We start from the raw sequence: 21,643 nt of genomic DNA, 5'->3' as shown, positions 1-21,643 counted from the left end.
GAAAGATATATGTATTATGCCCCGCCTCCCACCACTTCTCCTTTATCAGCATCATCAAGGAAGGAAGGAAACAGTGAAGACCAATGTTGCCAGTGCAGAGCCTAGCAGGAAGATCACTTAGTTTCTTTCTTTCTTTCTTTTTTCTAAATCATTATCTCTAGGATTCCCAGTTTAATATCCACTGACATTTCTATTTGTTCACCCAGTTGTTCCAAGTACTACTCTGATGATACTTTATCACCAAATTGCCAGAAAATGTCTTTTACCTGCCAAGAAAGAGTATCTGCTTACAAAATATATAACTGTAGTCCCCTCTCAGGGATGCCCACAGTTTTCATTTTGAAATGACTTTAAATACATAGATGAATTGCAAATTAAACGGTTCTTATGTACCCGTCAGGCAGCCTTCCCTAATGTTACCATCTTATAGAACCATGGTTCTAACACTACTTTTGACCCTATCATACTGCCACTACAGTTACTACCAATGCTGACATTGTTGTTTGCCCCTTTAGGTCCACACCCTACCCTCTTTACCCTCTTACATGCCCCAGGAGGCTGACCTGGATGTATTTCATCAGTAGGGTCCTTTTCCCTCTGGCTTTCAATTGGGATCAACAGCCAATGAAAGCAGTAGAAGACTGGAGTGCAGGATATTTATCTCTCCCTGCTTGTGACTTTTTCCCTGGTGAAGCATCCCTCTACCACAGCTAAAACAAAAGCCTCTTGCTCCCTTTATTCAGCTACAACTGTTCTGCGTGGGTTCTGACCACCTTGGCCCTTCAGGCCTAGCAGTGGTGACATGTTTCTGCAGATGCTAGCCCTGAGATACTTCATCATCCCAAATTGCTTTTCCTCCTTGGCCACATCTTTCAAAATAATCCCTTTATTAAATTCTTCTCAATAACCCCAATTGACTGTGCTATCTGATTTTCTACAGGGACTCTTAACTGACAACCTACTTAAAATAATGTTGACTCTCTCCAAGGAATCTTATTTACATAAATGTTTTCTACCAAGAACAGTTTGAAACTGTGTCACTCTGAAAGCCAAGTTCATTAAATAAGACTTGAAATTAAACCATTTTTACATATTCAGATAGCTGATTTCAAACCAAGTTTTCACCCTATGAATGTTCACACCTTACCTTAGTCAAAAGTCAAGGAAACCATTATAGCATAGCTAATAAGCTGCTGTCTCTATGTGAGAGTGGTGGGTATCAACAGAACTTTAGCAGGAAGCTGGTTCTCTAGTACCAGTGGTGGGCAGGAGCTGGTGCTGAGCATCACCGCTCCACCACCACAGTCATTTGATACCCATCTTGGCCATTAGAATGCTTTGGACAGAGACTGTCATTTCAGCTAGGGGAAGACTCTAGTCAGAGATTTGAGATCACTATTTATAGTTATAAAATCTGAATTACAATAGGATGAATATAGATAGAGGTTTTGTTTTGTTTTGAAAGAGGAGAGGTATGAGACATACCAGAGACTTCAGCCCCACAAATGGGATTCAGTGTTCAGTTACCACAGGATACCTGGAGCTTTTAACCTGGCAAAGAGCAAGGGACCCAGGAGATTTGAAGAGCTGAGAGGTCAGAGTCAAAGGTATTGTGAAAGGAGACCAAGTTATAACCTGTGGGATTCCCATCACTGATCCCCTGGTAGCAGCCATCTGAAATGTTTAAGTCATCACCCATAAAACCTCAAATCAAAAGTTCTACTCTTTACCTACCTTCTCTCCCCAAATGCATACTGTGCTTAGTTTTCTCAACATCTCCTTTAGCATTATATAGTAGTTTACATTTGTTTTAGCTACACTTTTTACATCTCAAGCTGAAATCTAAAACGTTTTCAGCATTTCTACTTTGGAGCAGAGAAACAAAGTTTTTATTGGACAAGAGCAAAAAAAAAAAAAAAATTATGTCTAACAGAAAATTTAAAGAAAACATCTTAAATGCCAACATTGGGGAAATTTTTTTTTTATTTATTTATTTTCCTCCTAGAGCATGTTTTTACTCTTGTTCAACAATCACTAACTCCAGAGGAAAGGCGGCAACAATTCAATCCTGCTTGCTGTGGAACAGATGAAATCTGGCCACCCACACATATTTAAGGGAAAAGAAAAAAAAAAAGTGAGTCTACTGCCCTGATTTCAAAAAGCAACACCATATATTTACTTCTGAAATTTGTTTCAGGTGACAGACTGACAGACTAACAAAGTAAACAGAATTAAACGGTACCCCTAAAGCCCAATTCCACTTCTTAGCAAAGGTGGGTGAAACGTTAGCTACCAGGTTTAATCTATATTAGTTTCCCTATATAGTCTACCATAATACCTAGTCATAACAGCAGGACAAAAAATATTTCTCACTAGAAGAATTTAAGGTGCAAATTGCCTAAGATGAATATACCCAACATAGAAAGTATAGGAAGACATTAAGAAATACAAGTCAAGTTTTTAATGATAAAGTTCTATCATTGGAGGAGGGACAGGGAGCATGTAAAAGGAGGTGGGTGGATTAATATGCAGAAGAAAAACAGAAAAGAGTTTAATTGACCTTGAAATAACCACTAGTCTATTTGTTCAGGCCCAGGATGAATCTGTGCCAAGCAACTTCATTCATTGCACAGTGCCTAGCCCATTGTTGACTGTGAGGTAAATATTAAATAAATTCTTGCTGGTAGATGGGAAATGTACATGACAATGCTGTGCCCACACAGGAAACAGAAACTGGAGGTGGTCAGATAAATTAGAGAGCAATGCAAGGTCTGGTTCTCCATGTCAATAACATTTTCAAGTTACACAAGTGGAGAAACAAATGAGGTAAAAATTTTACCACATCTATAGTTCAACATGTTGTTCCTCTTTGAGGACTACAACTTTATATGCCAAGGAAAAGCTATGATTAGATGTATATTTTAAAGTAAATAGACACAGTATAATTTTAAGGACCTGTGGCTTTATTGCTTAATATGTATGCTTTTTATTGCTTAAAACAAATCAAAAAGATTGCTTGCTCAGGTTGCTTACATTTACAATAGTAATCTACCACTTGAAGCCTTTAACACATAAGCACCTATTTGCTGGACTAAAGCTAGCCTTGAACTTTCAGTGATGCCATGTGCTTGTAAATTAACCCTTCTAAATACTGTATGAAGCTCATAATACAGATTGCTGGCTTATGACTGAATTAGGTTACTACTAAATACTCATTAGGCAAATTACTGAAAATAAAGAAAACATACATATCCCTACAGCTCTAGGAATGCCAAAACTAAAGATGATATATGGAGAACTAGGGATTTGGTAATTATAATTTGACTGTACGATCTCACTGGCTTACACATTTTAAGTGGATCTGAAAGCTCTAAGGACCTTTTTCTCTACAAAAAAAAAAAAAAAAACACATTTTAAAATAGTATCTAATAGAAGGTCTATTAAGATCACAATGGATCATAGCTGTCAACTTCAAACAGTGCCTTTCTCCTGAAGACCTTAAGTTTACACTCTGGTGCCAGCACCACAAATGCTGATACTACAAAGAAAAACAAATTTTATTCCCAGCACTTTGCATATGAACTTTTCCTTCCGCAGACTTGTGTGGAGTTGAAAATAAAGGATGCTGATATGTACATTATCCAGGACATAAAAAAAAAAAAAAGCAAAAACACTTTAGTTGAGTGAAAATCCATTTATCAGCTGAAAATCTGGGAAAACTCACATCCACTGTACTCCAGATTTTACCCCCAAGTGACAGCAAAATACTATATGAGATGGAAAAAATTGAATATTATTTAATCAATAGCTGATTACCTTTAAAACTTTGGGCTTCTTTTCTCTCTGGGGCCTCTTGTTTTCCTTTATAACCTAAAAAAAATCAAATTGCAAAATGAGCCTCCGTGTAAGAAAAATATAGCTCCCACCCCCCCTAAATTTTTGGCTATTTCACTGTAAAACTACTTATACCATTTAAAATAATCAACATGTTTGCTAGGCAGCAACGAAAGAGCTTATGTAAAATGTATACTTCAAAAGTCACTGAAAACAAGCCTTGCAGAAAGATGAAGTAGGGAAATACCCTTTTTTCCCCTTAAAGTCTGTCTTAATTAGCCTCTGCATTCTTCACAGCGAAGCCCACGAGGTAGCCATCTTGCTTGCTTCTGCAGAGGAAGCCTCTACAGTGGAACAGTTCTGCAAACTGCTTTTTGGTATTATTATCATGGTGTTTAAAGGCAGCCCTGGCCTGCCAGCACTGTAGACGTGCTGGGCATGCCTTTTGCAAAAACAGCCCCACAAAGAGTGCAGCCAATGGCAATGCAGAGCTTAGCAACTCCAAAGTGATCTTCTCTGCCTAGCCCTTCCTAGACAAAGGATCTCCTGTGCGGCTCCACTCTCACCACAGGACACAGGCAGCCCCAAGCTGCGACATGGAGTTCGCTGCAGAGGATCTGGTCGCGCCGAAATCATAGGAGGCTTCAGCAAAAACAATGCACACAAATCCCCCAGGTCCCCACAATCGGATCGATGACGGAGTCTCCCTGATTAGTAACCTCTTGGAGGCTCCGAGGGCAGGTCTGCGCCGGGGGGGAGGGGTGCGCGGCTCTGCCTCCAACGTACAGAAGATATAAGCGAGCCGAGGGGGGCATTTGGGCTTGCTTAAACTCTGGAAGGTATTGTGCATTTTTACTTTATAAGGCAAGGCTAAATATTGGCGATATTTAAGGCAGGGAGGTTATGTGAGGACACTGTAGGCTCAGCTGTTGGGCTGTGTCTCATTCTTCGGGAACCACACCTCTTTGCAGCAGGCGCTTTGCCCAGGAGCACAGCGATTTGATTTCTGTCAATAAATGTCCAATGACAAAAGCGGATAAAACAAAATAATAATAAAGCCACTTTAAAGGAAAAGGACAGGATGAGGACAAGGAATGGAGGAGGAGTTTTCAAAATATACTGGCCACTCGGAGTGGCTGGAGAGAAGAGATTTCTCTCTGGCTCTGAGCATTTTTGATAACTACGCCCCACAGAAACCCCTGCCCTACCAGAAGGCAGACTCACACCTTTGGGACAAAAAGAGGACCTTTGGCTCTTCTCTCTCCCAAGATAGTCACCTGTCACTGAGCCTCTTTGCAGAGCTGCCAAGCAAGTCCCATGTGGAGCCGGTCTGCGCACCAGGCTGGTGGTCAGACAGAGCCACCGACTTCCCAGGGACCGGGACTAGAGCCAGGGCTGGAACAAGCCTCCACCCCACACACACCTGGACTGCCCCCACACCCAGCGGGTGGTAGGCACTGGGAGAGCTGGGCACCAGGGCTGGCATCTAACGGCCAGTGGGAAAGGCAGAGCCAGGGGAGTCTCCCTCCCTCCGGCCCCCTGGCGTTGCAACAGCAGCAGCTGAGGGAGGACAAGAGCAGCTGCGGTGAGCTGGCTGGTCTCAAGGTCACTGCCAAAATGCAGCGCAGAGGCTGGTCACAGTTCCATCCCAGCCGCTCGGACAGCTGCACACGTCTCCAGAAGACCGCTCCATCCCCAGCCTCCCAGGGCCAAAGGTGCAGCAGCACACTTGGGGGATTGGCAGGAGGGCTTCCCTGGCTGTTCGGCTAAAGATGAGTTTTTCACTTGCAGTTGGATTCAGAACAGATTCCCACAACGAGGATTTGGGAACAGAGTGAGGGCCGGAAGGCCTGCATTTCATCACCCTTGATTCCTAGCCTTTCGGTTTGCCACAAAAGCACGCTTTCCTTATTGGATGGGGAAGTTAAACATGCATTGTTTTCCCAGTTTTCAACTCCCTCTCCCACCCGCCTCCCCCGTCCCCCAATTTTTTTTTTTTTAATTCATTTAAGAAAACAATCTATTGGGTGTGGTATTCTCAACTCTTCCTAAAACACTTGTAGCAAAACCAATGGATTCTGACCTGACCACATCCACCAACACATCTTCAAACACTTGTCAGCCCCCACCTTCTCTAAGGAGCAAGAAAAGGCTCTCTGGGGGCAATGAAGCTACCATGAAATAGGTTAAAAAAAAAAAAAAAAAGGATTGAATATGACAAGGTCTGAAAAGGGGTGTAAAATCTTTTCGCCCTTAGAAGTGCCTTTGCATTTTAATTAGATTGCCCACTTTGCATCCCAAAACCCATTGTGCCATGGAGTTGATTCCAACTCATGGTGACCCTTTGCATACTTGAATATAATTTTTACAGGCATCAACATTCTTCCAGATTGATTGCTGAATATTTAATTAAGTGGCCATGAATATATTAGGCTGTAATGGTTTAATATCAATCAATTCACTACCTGTGTGATTCAGATGATTACTTCAGTAAAAGGAAATAAAATCTGATTCGGAGGGTTAGGCATGCTGAGCATCCACAGTGGTGAGAAGTCCATTTTTTAAAGCTTGTGGACAGGAGTTTTCATTGCATGGGATAAGCAGGAAACCATACAACAGGACGCTTGGCTACCTAAGCAAACGCTGAAGGTCCGAGTGCACTGTTGTGTACAATTAATGACTAAATAATGCGTGAGCTCATCCCAGCTAGATGTGAGGGTTAAGGAAAGTGCACAGAGCTAACGTTGTCTCCAACATCCAAACGTGAGGACACCAGGAAGATCTCTGCTTGTTTGGACACAAAACTACAGATCGATAACCTCTATCGGTTGTGACCATCGATTCAAAATCCTATACTCAGAGGTTTGATGGTCTCAATTCAGGGCTTAGATGACGGCAAGTTTTGACAGAGAGACTAATCAGAAATTACTAGCAGAGGAATTGGAATCAGACAGCCATTCCCATTCTTTCATGATTTAGGGTAAAGCACATACAATTAGATCCTGTTGAAAGAAAGACAGCTTAGAAAGTTATTCAGAACTTTCCTTTGTTGCTTAAATCTATTTGTTTTTCCCACAAGGGCTCATGACTATTAAATTACATGAGCTGATATTTAATTTTGCAATAACTCAAGTGTATTAAGTTCTGTCATATATTACAAGATGTAATTTATCTTTTCTCTTAAAAATCATAGGATTACAGAACTAAAAAGAACCTTAGAGAAAATTCAGCCTAACTATTTCATAGAAAAACTCAGGCTGAAAGAGGTAAAATTACTTAACGAAGGTTACACGGCTGAGCTAGAACTTGACTTGAGCCCTGTTCTAACCATCCACACTGCTCTCTCCACAACTTTCATTCATTCTCAACACCTAACGACATACATTTGGCAAATCCCCCAAAATAACCTTAAAATAAATGTCTTCAAAAAACACACACTTCATTTTTAGGATAAAAGATTAGTAGCTCAGATTTCTAGAAGATTATTACTTTAAACCATGGTTATGTTAAACCCTAGACCCAGTGCTGTCGAGTCGATTCCGACTCATAGCGACCCTATAGGGCAGATGGTTATGTTAAAAATATGCTTTAAAAAAAAATGCTTTGTCCCCTGGGAGCTAAATTTATGAATAATGTCAAAATTCTCCTTCTCTTTCTGAGTACAAGCAATTGTGCATCCATGAGAAACAAGACTTTACAAACACTGCCTAGGTGAAGACAACAACAGTGGCATACGAGGACTCTTCATCCAAATTAATCTCAAGGACAATTCCCCCTCCCTCAATATTGACACCTCTGAAGAAAAACATCTTCCCAGTATCTGTCACACACTCCTTTCCCATGAAATTGGTCTGTATTTTTCTTTTTGCATATTTTTGGGGGCTACAGCATTTGCAGTAATATGAGTAAAGAAATTCCAAGCACCATCCATCTTTTGTAAACTATCAATCTATAAGAATAAGAAAAGGATGTTACACAATTTTCACAATCCTGATGGAGACTTTAAAGCTAGTTTGGTTTTACTGCCTGTGACACACAGAAATCTGCAAGCCTGATGTTGGAAAATTTTCCTGGTTAGTTGGGTTGAGCAATAGTCTGGGAGTAGGTGGCTGATCTGTCTGTCTAGCACAGTCCTCAACCTGGCTCTCCACCCCCCCCCGCCTTCTTTCCTGAGGCTTATCTACCAAACCAGTTGTCATCCAGTTGATTCCAACTCATGGCATGGAACTGCCCCATAGGGTTTCCAAGGAGCTGCTGGTGGATTTGAACTGCGACCTTTTGGTTAGCAGCCAAGCTCTTAACCACTGTACCAGCAGGACTCCAGGCTTATGTACAGCAGCCCTTTTTCCCTCCAAGGGGCCAGTCTACCTGGCATCCACTTACTCCAACAGTCCTGCTTAGAGCTGGTAAAAATAGCTGTTCTTCAATGGCAAGAATTAAGGAACCAATGGGTAGATCTTCAACAGTTGCTATCGGAGAATCACAGACAATGCCAGAGACTAAAGGGGCTGAAATGTCACCGCTCCCCAATTTCTCAGCTCTTCCTAGTGCTAACGTGAAATTGGCAAAACTACTCCCTCCCCTCTATTAGTACCTAGATCCATAATTTGGACAGAGAAATCCAATAAACTCATCAATAAGTTTTTGTCAAAGACAAAGAAACCATAGAAGGAACTCCTATTTAAAAGTTTCTCCTTTAGTCAATGATAAGATTGAAGTTAACTTCTTATTGTTGCTAGTCATGTGTATTTTATTCTCCTTGAAACGTTATTTTCAATGGTTTTTATTTTTTTAAACAAAAGGAACTTCTGTACCTTTGGGCTCCTTCTCTATCATTCTTCCTAGGCAACTGACTCCAGAGAACACTGTACCCTTACTTTTTGGGTAATCTAATTATCTCCTCAAGTCTTAATAGCAAAATCATAAAAATTTATGTTTTCACTGAGACACTCAAGGCATTTCTGGCACACACACACACACAGAATTTCCCTCTGAGAAAAACAGATTTGGGATCTTTCAAGTTTAACCAAAACAAACTTCTTAAAATTCTTGAACCAATGTTAAGAAGACTCACCCCCACATCCAAAAATGTACCCTTTAAATGCTATTAATTCATTTCTACAATGGCCCTTGCCAGTTAATAACCAGAAAGCCTTAACATGATTTAATAAATGTTGGGTACCTCCCATATGCAGCTATGGTACTGGGCATGCAAAGGAAGATGGAATCTTACCTACTAGAGTTTACCATCTAGCTCATAAGAGACACAATCAATCATGTTGCAGTATAGAATGGGGCTGAGTCTGGGAATCTATGCAGGGCACAGAGAAGGTTTCCCAGAGGAAGTGACATTTCCATTGAAACCTAAGGATGGGTAGGTAGGAGTTGGTAACATAGAGGAAAGGAGGAAGGGTATGTGCCTCAGGTGGAGGTAACAGCATGTGCAAGGATGCTGGGAGCGCTGTGGTTACTGAAAGCCACACTCCAATATGGCTGTGAAGGGGACAGGGGAGAGGTACGCATACAGATAGCTATGCTACCACTTGAGTAATAGGGCTGATCACTGAGCATGCATCTGGGGAGATGTCATCAACCTTTAGTTCTCCCCCATTTCTGTTTGAAATGTTACTCTGTATTTTTTTTTTTTTTTGAGGGGGGTCCCAGCTTTCAATTTTCCATAATTGTCCTTGAAAAAGTCAACAATGATACTTGTATTAAATTGATCATCGCAAATATCAGCCATCATTTCAAAAAGGAGAACTAAGGGGAGGCACCTGGTTTATCCTAGATCTGAAAACCATTGTTTTGAAGCTAGAATACACCCTTGTATAAAACAAGCCTCCTAACTGAATGTGAGTACATAAGGTGCTTATGGTAAAATGGGACCAGCTTATTCTGGACAGATCGACTTCTTTAGTTTCTGAGCTCATTTACTAAAATTTTACATCATCTCTGAGCAAGATATGTCTTCCTAGAAATGAGTTACCCTCAGATACTTCTGATGTTCAGAAGGGATGCTCTTCATTCTTTCCGGAAATTGAACAAAGAACACCAGCTACGTTGGAGGCGCTGCTTAATGCCTGTGAATCTCTGTAGAAAAACTCTTTCATAGAGCTTAACTTAGGTATAGAAAAAAGAGTTTTTCAGGGAGAATAAACAAACAAAAAACTTGTCATTGATCCCATAATATTTATAATAATAGAATATCTATGATTCAGTTTTTTTTCCCCATTCTGTTTGATGTTCTTATCTTCCGAATAGTTATTTAATGGGCATGTTAACTCTTGTTGCTCGAAATAAATGGTTCTTGACGTTCCTCCTAGGGATATTTATTCTAACTTGCTGCTATTTCTGTGTCTGAAGAGGGTTTTTCTGAGATTTTGAAATGTAAGACCCTTTAGAGATCCTTGTGGAGTTGAAAGAGATATATGTGCCTTAATTTAAAAAAAAAAAGGTGATTTTCAGCACAGTTTCCCCTCAGAAGCCAACAGGAATGGAGCTCAAGCTTACAATTGTGTTGACTGTGCAGATTTAAAAGGAAAAAAAATGTCTATCTTTATTATGAATGTTTTAGCACAAATGATTGCAATGGTTGTTTCCATGGATACTTGCTCTTAATGATGAGTTAAGAAAAAGCAGTTTTTTTCTCAAAGTCTGTTTGCTTTACCTGACTTCCAAATACTTATCCGATGGGTACATTATTTCTTGTTGCTCAAAATAAAATAAATAAATGGTTCTTGATGTTCTTACTGGATATAAACTATGAATTGATATTTTCCTTACCCAAAGCATTGTTTCTTTCAAGCACATCATTTGAGAAGAAGTCAAGCTGCATTTACTGATGCTTTGGTTAAATCTCTAACATTATGAACACACACCCATGTTTTTATAGGGCTACTTTTGCTAATCATTATAATAAATGAAATGGGTTTTCAGCGGAGTGAAGAATCACCATACCAACAATTCTCTTCATTACTAATCATGCTTGTGATGAAAGAAAATGGCTTGAATGTTTTGAAGAGAATGCATTTATTCTTCTTTCTCGGCCTATTTACCTTCAAATACTACCTTATACAAGATCGAAATACTATCCATCCTTGGTGGGATTCAAATCCCAACGATGCTGGTAACTGTGGGTTTTGAGCAAGACTCTTAACCTCCTTTGGACTCCATGAAGAACACTGATGACCTTAGGGGTGAGTGCAAAAGTAGATGTGAAAAGCATGCAGTACGGCACCTGATGGTTCGATCACAGCAAAAGATAAACACAACTGTCACTATGAGTCAGAAAAAATAAGACTGTCACTAAATAGGAAAATTATTCATGTTTAAAAACTTATATTTTGCTAAATGATCCCATAAGATTCTAACACAACATCTGTTTTACAGTTTCACAAATCTCAAAGACAGACACAATAACCTCAGCATGACTCTACATCAACCAGCCCACCACTTGGCCCTACTCCTCTCCAGTCTCCAGGTCCTTTATATTTTTGCTTCTTGTTCTAGCTCACAGACAGAGTGGTTAAAAAGAGCACACGCCATCAAAGTCATGGGTTCTACTCCCAGACCAATTGTGTGGCCTTAGACAAGTTACTTGGCTACTCTAAGCCTCAGTGCCTTCCTTTATAAATTAGGGAAAAGAATGCACACTTCATAGAATTGCTGTAAGGGTTAAGTGAGAAAATGAACATGTCAATGCTTAATACTGTATCACACACTTGTATTCAATACATGAAAACCCAAAAACCCATTGCCATCAAGTTGATTCCGACTCATAGCAACCCTATAAGACAGAGTAGAATTGCCCCATGGAGTTTCCAAGGAGCGCCTGGTGGATTCGAACTGCTGATCTTTTGGTTAGCAGGCGTAGCACTTAACCACTCTGCCACCAGGGTTCCCCTCAATACATGAGAGTTGTTATTAACCCCTTCAGATATCAAACAATGTTCACTACATTTATGTAGTTATACATTTATGATGGTAATCATTCAATTCAACCTGTATTTGTCTGTTGCTTACCATGTGCTAGGCACTGCATACAGAGAAGAATGAAGGAGGGGAAAGTCCTAATCATTTCAGTCAAGCCACTGAAGCTTCTACATGGTAAAAGATGAAGTTCACTCATTACTGGGATGACAAAAATCAAAACGGAAAGAAAAGATTGCACTCAAGCAACCAAAGAAAAAAAAGATCAAATGGATTCATCAAAATTTAAAACTTTTGTCCTTCAAAAGACACTAGCAAGAAAGTAAAAAGACATGTGAGTGGCCACTGGCCTCACCCTATCTGGAGCAAAGGAGAATGAAGAAAACCAATGACACAAGGAAAAGATTAGTCCAAAGGATTAATAGACCACAAGTACTACAACCTCTACCAGACTGAGGCCAGCACAACTAGATGGTGCCTGGCTACCACCACTGACTGCTCTGAGGAGGATCACAACTGAGGGTCCCAGACAAAGCTGGAGAAAAATGTAGAACAAAACTCTAACTCACAAAAACAAACAAACCTGCATTACTGGTCTGAGACTAGATAAACCCTGAGTATGGCCCCTGGTCACTGTTTTAGCTCAGTAATGTAGTCACTCCTGAGGCTTGCCCTTTAGCCAAAGATTTGACAGGCCCTAAAACAAAATTAGATTAAACAGACACACCAGCCCAGGGGCAAGGACGAGAGGACAGGAGGGGGCAGGAAAGCTGGTAATAGAGAACCCAAGGTTGAAAAGGGGAGAGTGTTGACATGTTACAGCGTTGGCAACCAATGTCACAAAACAATATGTGTGTACAATATGTTTAATGAGAAGCTAGTTTGTTCTGTAAATTCATTTAAAGCACACACACACACAAAAAACAGTGAGATACAATAGAAAGTTTTAAAAAAGTGAAAAGACAACACACAGAATGGGAGAAAATATGGGCAAATCGTATATGATAAGGGTCTAGTATCTAAAATATATAATCCCAAAACCAAACCTGTTGCCAGTGACCCTATATAGGGCAGAGTAGAACTGCCCCATAGGGTTTCCAAGGAGTAGCTGGTGGATTCAAACTGTTGACCTTTTGATTAGCAGCCATAGCTCTTAACCACTCTGCCACCAGGCTTAATATTCAACAGCAAAAAGCTATTCAAATCAATTCAAAAATAGGCAAAGGACACAAATAGACATTTCTCCAAAGATATATAAATGACCAATAAACACATGAAAAAATTGTTAACATCTTTACTCATTAAGCCAAACCAATCAAACAAACCACTTGCTACCAAGTCCATGGGAAATGTAAATCAAAACTACAATGAGATATCACTTGGCCATCACATTTAAAAAAAAAAAAAAATTTGCCATAGTAACCCTGTAGGACAGAGTAGAACTGCCCCATAGATTTTCCAAGGCTGTAATCTTTATGAAAACTGACAGCTACATTGGAACCACCAACCTTTAGATTAACAGCCTAGCGTTTAACCACTGCGCAGCCAGGGCTTCTTTTTACATGCCCACAAAGATGGCTAAAATCAAAGTCAGATAATAACAAGTATTGGTGAGAATGCGAAGAAATAAGAACCCTCATACATTGCTGATGGGAATGCAAGATGATGAAGCTGCTTTGGAAAACAGGTTGTTAGTTCCTCAAAAAGTTAAACACAGAGTTAACATGATACACAAATTCCACTCCTAGGTATTCACTGAGGAGAACTGAAAAACATTCACACAAAAACATGTACACAAATGCTCATAGCAGGATTACTCACAACAGCCAAAAAGCGAAAACAAGCCAAATGTTCATCAATGAATGGACATATGAAATGTGGTTTATTCATACAATGAGATAGTATTCAGCCATAAAAACAAATGAACCACTGATACATGTTATAACATGGATGAACCCTGAAAACCTTAAGTGAAAAAATCGGTCACAAAAGACTACATATTGTATGATTCTATTTACATCAAATGTCTAGAATAGGCAAATCCATAGAGACAGAAAGTAGATTAGTGGTTGTCAGGAGCTGGAAGGAGAAGGGAATGGGGAGTGATTAATGCTACAGGCTTCTTTTGGGGGTGATGAAAACATTCTGGAATTAGATGATGGCAATGATTGCATAACATTGTGAATATGCTAAAGAGCACTGAACTATGTACTTTAAAAGAATGAATTTTATGATATGTGAATTTAACGCAAATTTTTTTAAAGAACAGATTGATTGTTTAATTGTGCTGTATCATAGCTGAAAGAGAGGTTCTATCACTTCCTAGCAATGGGGAATTTTAAACAGATTTTTAAAAGTGTGTTTCACATTCTGCATCCCACTTTGGAGAGTGGTGCCTGGGGTCTTAAATGCTAACAAGTGGCCATCTAAGATGCATCAACTGGTCTCAACCCACCTGGAGCAAAGGAGAATGAAGAATACCAAAACCAAAAAAAAAAAAAAAACCAAACCCAGTGCCGCCGTTGAGTCAATTTCAGCTCATAGCAACCCTATAGGACAGAGTAGAACTGCCCCACAGAGTTTCCAAGGAACGCCTGGCCGATTTAAACTGCCAACCCTTTGGTTAGCATCCGTAGCACTTAACCACTACGCCACCAGGGTTTCCAAAGAACACCACAGACACAAGGTAATTATGAGCCCAAGAGACAGAGCCACATAAACCAGAGACTACATTAGCCTAAAACCAGAAGAACTAGATGGTGCCCAGGTACGAGTGATGACTTCCCTGACAGGGAACCAACAGAGAATCCCTGAGGAAGCAGGTGAGCAGTGGGGTGCAGACCCCAAATTCTTGTAAAAAGACCAGACTTAATGGTCTGACTGAGACTAGAACGACCCCAGTGGCCATGGTCCCCAGACCTTCTGTTAGCCCAAGACAGGAACCAATCCCAAAGCCAACTTTTCAGGCAGGGATTGGACTGGACTATGAGACAGAAAATGATACTGGTGAAGAGTGAGCTTCTTAGATCAAGTAGACACATGAGACAATGTGGGCTGCTCCTGTCTGGAGGAGAGATGAGAGGGCAGAGGGGGTCAGAAGCTGGCAGAATGGACACAAAAAAGGGAGTGGAGGGAAGGAGTGTGCTGTCTCATTAGAGGGAGAGCAACTAGGAATATATAGCAAGGTGTATATACATTTTTTTATGAGATTGACTTGATTTGTAAACTTTTGCTTAAAGCACAAAATTTTTTTAAAAAAGTGTATTTCAATTTCCTAGTCTGTAAAATGTGAATTTTAATACTTATATCTCATGGGTTACTGTCAGCATTCAATACATTGATATAAAGCATTTTATCACAGTGGCTGGCCCATACCCAAAACCTGATGCCGTATGGTGGCTGGCCCATAGTAGGTCCTTAATAAATGTTTTTTCTTTTGACAGTTTCCTCTGTTTCAAAGCCAAATAAGTTTAAATTTTGATAAAATCTTATGTACCTAGTTAGCAATGAAGACGTTAGTTTCTGGTTGTTGGTTCTTTTAAAAAAAGATGCAAAGTTGAACACTATTTTGTTTTCCTTGTTGTATTTATTTTTGCTTGTTTGTCTTAATATCTCATAGTTAACTAGAAAATGGGGTTAGGTGAAGGCAGAAAACAATTTAATTTCTATGTTGCCCAGAAGACAAATCTTCCTGCAATTCTGCATTAACTCCTAAACAAGGTACTTACCCCTACAAGTGCACAAGTGTATAGGAGAAACACACATGCACACACGCACACACACCCACTTTCCTCTCTAAAGCTAAACTATATCCACTCCATTCAAAATTCCATGGCTTGGATCAACTGTGGGCTTCCACTGTCTTGTCCTCCCACTTCCTCCCGCCTTGATCCTGCTTTTGCTCTTTAATAGAAACCTCACCACAAAATGGTGTTGCATATGAAATACGATATGAAAATAAGCCATAATAGTGTAAATGTCTAGAACACAGCAGAAACACCAAAACCCTCTCATTATACAAGGACAAGAAAATAACTGTGGCATAGTCATCTTGCTGGTAACCACAACTATAATTCTGCGTTACATGGGAACAGTGAAACCAATTCATTCATAATACATCTTAATCCTCTAACAGGAAAAATGCTTTCCCAGATACTAAGAAACGGTGTGGACTGGCTATTTCTGAGTACTTCAGTTAAAAAAAAAAATAGTGCTTCAGTTACTTTCCTCTAAATATCATGAATCAAGTAGCAAGAGGGAAACAGGTGAAAATGAAATAAATACACAAATCTCGTCAAGGATATAGCAGCAACTACAAAATTTAAGCACCTACTATGTAGCAGTCAAATTTCCTGGGTGGTGCAAGTGGTTAACCTGCCCGGCTGCTAACTTAAAGGTTGTAGGTTCAAGTCCACCCAGAAGCTCATCAGAAAAAGACCGGCGATTTACTTCTGAAAAACCAGCCACCGAAAATCCTGTGGAGCGGGGCTCTACTCTGACACATATGGGGTCGCTATGAGTGGGAACTGACTCAAGGGGAACTGGTTTTATGTAGCAGGCACTCTTCCAGACTCTTTGTACACATCATATCTGCTCCCCTTGGCATGCCTGCTTGACTGGTAGGCCGATCTATCTCCATGTTACAAGCAGATCCATTCTCACACTAACAGCCACATGGGGGATATCCAAACTCTTATTGAAACTATTTTTTCCTTAACCATAGGAAAATTGTCAAGTGTATACCTCCAAGTCTCTTTCAAGAGTGGTGTGATTCTTTTACCTGTTTTTCTTTTGGGAGTTGGGAGCAGGGAACATGACTGACTTAAATGTCTCTGAAATCTAAAAGCTATAGACCATCATCTCTTCAGAAAAAAAATCATACAAAAACAATACGTTGGGAGTGAGGGAGGAAGGAGGTTTTGCTTAGGGGGACATTCAGTTTATGTTAACAGTGGTGAGATAATATGGAAAAGGATAGAGAGGTTGGTTGTGCAACTTAAAGGAAGGCCATGAATGTCACTGAACTGTACATGTAGAATTGTCGGATTGGTGTATGTTTTGTTGTGTGTTTTTACCACAATATAAAGGGTGGAAAAACATGTTTCATATAATTTTGAGGAGATAGGGTCATGGACCACTGAAGCCAAACCAGATTTTTTAGTTATTTCTGAAATATCAGCTTAAAGATTCAATGAAAGATCATTTAAACTAGGATTAAATCAGTCTTACAAATTCTTGTCTAGCAACTAAAAAAACACATGGAAAGTTTAGAAGTACTAAAGTGTTAATATAATATCAGTAATTTAAAAAGGTTTTCTCCATGATTGCTAAAAATACACTAAATACCAAATCTGATCTGGCTAGCATCCAGTCACTAGTTAGGAGATTTGCTGTAATGTTGGCTCAGTCACCAACTTGGAGGGGGCATTAAGAGGTGTTTACCAGAAAGAATGTAACAGAAAGAATCTACAGTTTCTCCTCTAGGAAGAAAAGAGATGTATCCGACTTTCCAAAAAAATACTTGGACCACAGATTTTAGGTTTCCAAAAGGGGTAAAGATTTAGAAATCATTAGGCTTTAACTGGCCACCAAAATACTAAAAATTTTGGCTATGTTAATAATATTAGCTTGAAATGAAAACCCAGATGGATCCCTATTTTAAGTAAATAATCTGAAATGGGAACCAACATTTATACAGAAAAAAGTTCACTGTCATATGAAAAAATTCTAAGAAACTGAAGCATACATCACTGAAGATAGCTTAGCAAATTATGTTCATTTACCTAAAAGGCATTACAAAAAAAAAAAAAAAAAAATTCAGATTAATACCAGGAAAAATGCTGATGATATACTGAGTGAAAAAAGAAGAAAAAAATTTACCCCATTGGACCTCAACTGCTATTTTTTAAATGCAGAAAAAATAATGGCAACAAATAAGCCAATACATTTATAGTGTTGTCCCTCTAGATGGTAGGATTAAGGTTCATTTTTTCTTCTTCTAAATTTTCTACAACGCAAAAGACGTTACTTTGATTTAGTGTATAAATTTTTTAAAGCTACGCAAGCTTATTGTGCAAAAAATTCAAACCACATTAAAAATTTTCAGCAAAAAAGTGAAAGTCACATTTTTCTAACGCACCTCTCCTCTACCCAAAAAAAACCCAACCCCAGAGGTAACGAATTTCCAAGAGTTTGGTTTGGTAGGTATCCTTCTAGAATTGTTTTTCTAAATTCCATTACAATTAGAAAAATACACGATTTTGAGTTTTTATGCCCCTTTTCCTTTAGAATTTTGAGTTGCCTAAACTTTGTATCTTGATATAACTCACAACTGCAAACACATATGGCAGTAATTTTTATTTTTGGCAGTAATTTTAAACAACATAGGCAGACAACTTTTTACTACATATTTTTAAAGTACTCTATACCTTTCTAAAAGCCTTTTTCTTGAGTCTTCTACTTGAGTTTTTGCTTCAGGTATTCCATGATCCTAATTATCTCTGGTACTTGAGAAATGACATTTGTGAAATAAATCCCAAAATGTTGTTTTGGGGCGCAAGCTGCTAAAATGTTGTATTTCATACACATAGGATAAAATAAATGGCTTACAATGTAACTTATATTTGTAAAAAAAAGGCTTTGTTATATGAGAAATAAGCTGAATCTTTCTTTCTGAGATTTCATTCATTCATTCAATTGTTGTTGAGCACCTATTATGTGCTAGTAACCCCTAAGACTTGGGCTTTGACTTCAAAAGTACCTTAAGCATCTCATTTCTCATCACTGCTCTTTCTGCAGGAGAATACCATGGCTTCCTTTTAAAGACAATGACTCAGTATTAATGGAGCATAATTAACTCAGAAAAGAGCAAGATTTCTCTTTGTTGCTTTCACAGCAGACTTGAAGAGCTGATGATAATTAGGGAAGACCTTCAGGATACTAATGATTTGAGCACTGCATCTCATTATCAAGGTAATGCCCTGAATTGCTCAGTTTAGTTTAATTCATTTGCTAATTGTGTCTAATTTTCATATAATAATAATGCAAAATGATTGATTCCCCCTTCTATCCTTCCTGGATGGCTGGTTACTTTAAAATGAGAATGACTTTTACAACTTTGATAAAATTAACTCTTGGAATACTATTCTGGACCAAAAATACAGGATCTGGAATTAAACTCTGCAGCAAAATAGACACATACCACACTAGGGTGCTTACTGCTTTATAATAGTGTTATCTTGAATTATGCTGACACTAGATGAAAGTATTGGCCCATTTCACACAATTTCTTCTTGGATAAGATTATATACACAAAATGGCAAGGTAAGATTTGAACCATAGTGACAAGATTCCAGAAATTAACACCCATGGGGCAGAATCAGTCAAGATCAGCATGGTTTTGTTGACATACTGGGGGTTTACAAATGCAAGAATACTAGACCCCAAAGGCTTTTCATTCTGCGGCTAGCTCTCTGGTGAGATATGCTACTGAAGTCTCAGTAGTGATACAAAGAGATTCCTTAAAAGCATATTTAAGGACATATAACATCTGCCCTTAATTGAAGGAGTTGGTAGCAAAAATTCGTTCCATATGGCATATACAACATATGCCAAAATGAGATCCGTCTGTTTCGAAACACTGAGAAAAACAGCAGCCAAAAGAGGCTAGGCCACCACCCACTCCCACCAAAAGAAATAAAATGAATATGTCAACCAATTCTGAGATGTCATCTCTGTAACTGGACTGTTATCACGTAAAAGGAGCCCCCCTAAGACGGTGGGCAGTTCAAGTATATCACATAATTCTAATTAACATTTAACTTTCAAACACAATCTATGTAGGTATTAATATTTTCCTAGGTAAAACTTGCATTAGCTAAGACAATACCATGGTAATAAACAGAGCACACTTTATATACATAATGCTGCTATTTAATCTAACCAAGCACATAATAAATAACCTTTTAATCATTCTGGAAAAAACACCTACTCTAACCGAAGTAAATACACGTGAGATTATTTCAACCTTGGAAAGACCAACTCAGAAATTGCTCATTTAGTCATTCAATTAGTGTTTAATTAATATGTGATGGTATACCAAAATCATCTGGCTAGACATATGTAATATAACTCAAGACATCACCCTCAAAAGCGCAGTCTCCTAACAACTGTGTTGTTCTCTTTTGTTTTTATACGGCACTAAAAATTACTTGTGAAAAGTGGAGCCTGGCCAAAGCACCCACTCTCTACATCTCTAAAAAGCACGCCCCACCTTGTATTTTAATCCCATCACTGTTGAAAAAGCAGGGAAGTTCATATGTCTCAAAACGCTAAGTTACAAATAAACATGAGGAATATCATAGCCAAGAGCAAATTCCTAACTCATATAAGAGTTAGTGGTTTCAATTATCTGTATTTATGAATATGGAGAACAGTAAACTGAACTACACTTGGCAGAAGACAAATAATGTTTTTTTTCCTCTTGTCCAAAATATGTCTCTGGGAAGATTATCTATTCTCCTTGTTGTACAATTAAAAGAATTCTATCTTATTATGAGAGACAAAATGTAATCTACAATTAAAAAAAAAAAAAAGTATATCAAAAGCTATTTTTACTTCTCCAAAAGGTTAGTAGTCAACATTTTGAGAAATGGCATATGCCTTTGGGGACTAAATATATTTTAGAGGAAAAAAAATCTAACAGTTAAGTTTTTTAAATGTCCAATTGCTTCATATGAGTACTAACAAAAAAACTACAAAGTGTTGACATCTTAAAACTGTGTATATGTTTCCTTTCTCATCCCAACTCTTAGTAAGTAAAATAATGCTGATGTGAAAAACAAATATATGAAATGTGTTTGCTTGCCTAAACTCTGAAATATCAAAAGTATATGCCATTTGACCATTTATAACAGCACCAAAAAATATCAAATACTTAGGAATAAAACTTATAAAATAAATCTATATGCAAAACTACAAAACATTATTGATAGAAATTCAATAAGATTTACATATATAGTATGTTCATGGGCTGGAAGATTCAATATTATAAAAATGTCCATCTCCTCAAATTGATCTGTAGATTTAACATAATCACAAACAAAATCCCAGCAAGGTTTTTTTGATGGAAATTTAGAAACTATTTCAAAAGTTTTTATGAAAATGCAAAGAACCAAGAAGTAATCCAAATCAATATTGAAGAACAAAATTGAAGAGCTTATTCTACAAAATAGCAAGACTTGTTATAAAGCTATAGTAATTATGACATTCTGGACACAAGGATAGACAAAAAAAAAAAAAAAAAAAAAACCCAATGGAACACAGTCTAGAAACAGACCCTCAACTAGTCAATCACCTGACTTATGACAAGGTTGACATTGTAGCCTCAGAGAAGGGATGATCATTTCAGTAATGGCACTGGTCAAGTAGATATCCATATGAAACAGAATGAATCTTGATTCTTATCCCACACCGTACACAAAAATCAACTCAAGTTTTATTGTAGATCTCCACTGTCCTGACAGGGAACACAACAGAGAATCCCCAATGAAGCAGGAGAATATTGGGATGCAGATCTTAAATTCTCATGAAAAGACCAGGCTTAATGGTCTGACTGAGACTGGAGGGGTCGTGACAGTCATGGTCCTCAGATCCTTTGATAGCCCAAGATTGGAACCATTCCCAAAGCCAACTCTCCAAACAGGGATTGAATTGGACTGTAAGAAGACAATGATACCAGTGAGAAGTGAGCTTCTTGGCTCAAGTAGACACATAACACTATGCAGGCAAATCCTGTCTGGTGGGGGAGATGAGGGGAACAGGAGCTGGATGAATGGACATGGGAAACACAGGGTGGAGAGGAGGAATGTGCTGTCTCATT

At 38.7% G+C, this 21,643-nt stretch overlaps 1 protein-coding gene across 4 annotated transcripts in view; it reads right to left on the bottom strand.

The window, feature by feature from the left end:
- TET1 (tet methylcytosine dioxygenase 1) overlaps nucleotides 1-21,643 on the bottom strand; it is a 122,695-nt gene that overhangs the window by 87,325 nt on the left and 13,727 nt on the right. For 2 of the 4 annotated variants that reach the window (XM_003409297.4, XM_010589176.3), the window contains exon 3: nucleotides 3,817-3,870. In XM_003409297.4, coding sequence (XP_003409345.2) covers nucleotides 3,817-3,870 — 54 coding nt within the window. The other 2 variants (XM_064269648.1, XM_064269647.1) reach the window with 2 other exon arrangements.

The sequence above is a fragment of the Loxodonta africana genome, chromosome 16 (genome assembly GCF_030014295.1).
Source record: "Loxodonta africana isolate mLoxAfr1 chromosome 16, mLoxAfr1.hap2, whole genome shotgun sequence".
NCBI classification, from domain to species: domain Eukaryota; kingdom Metazoa; phylum Chordata; class Mammalia; order Proboscidea; family Elephantidae; genus Loxodonta; species Loxodonta africana.
Note: the sequence above shows the minus strand (reverse complement) of the source record. Positions and strands in the feature narration are given on the sequence as shown.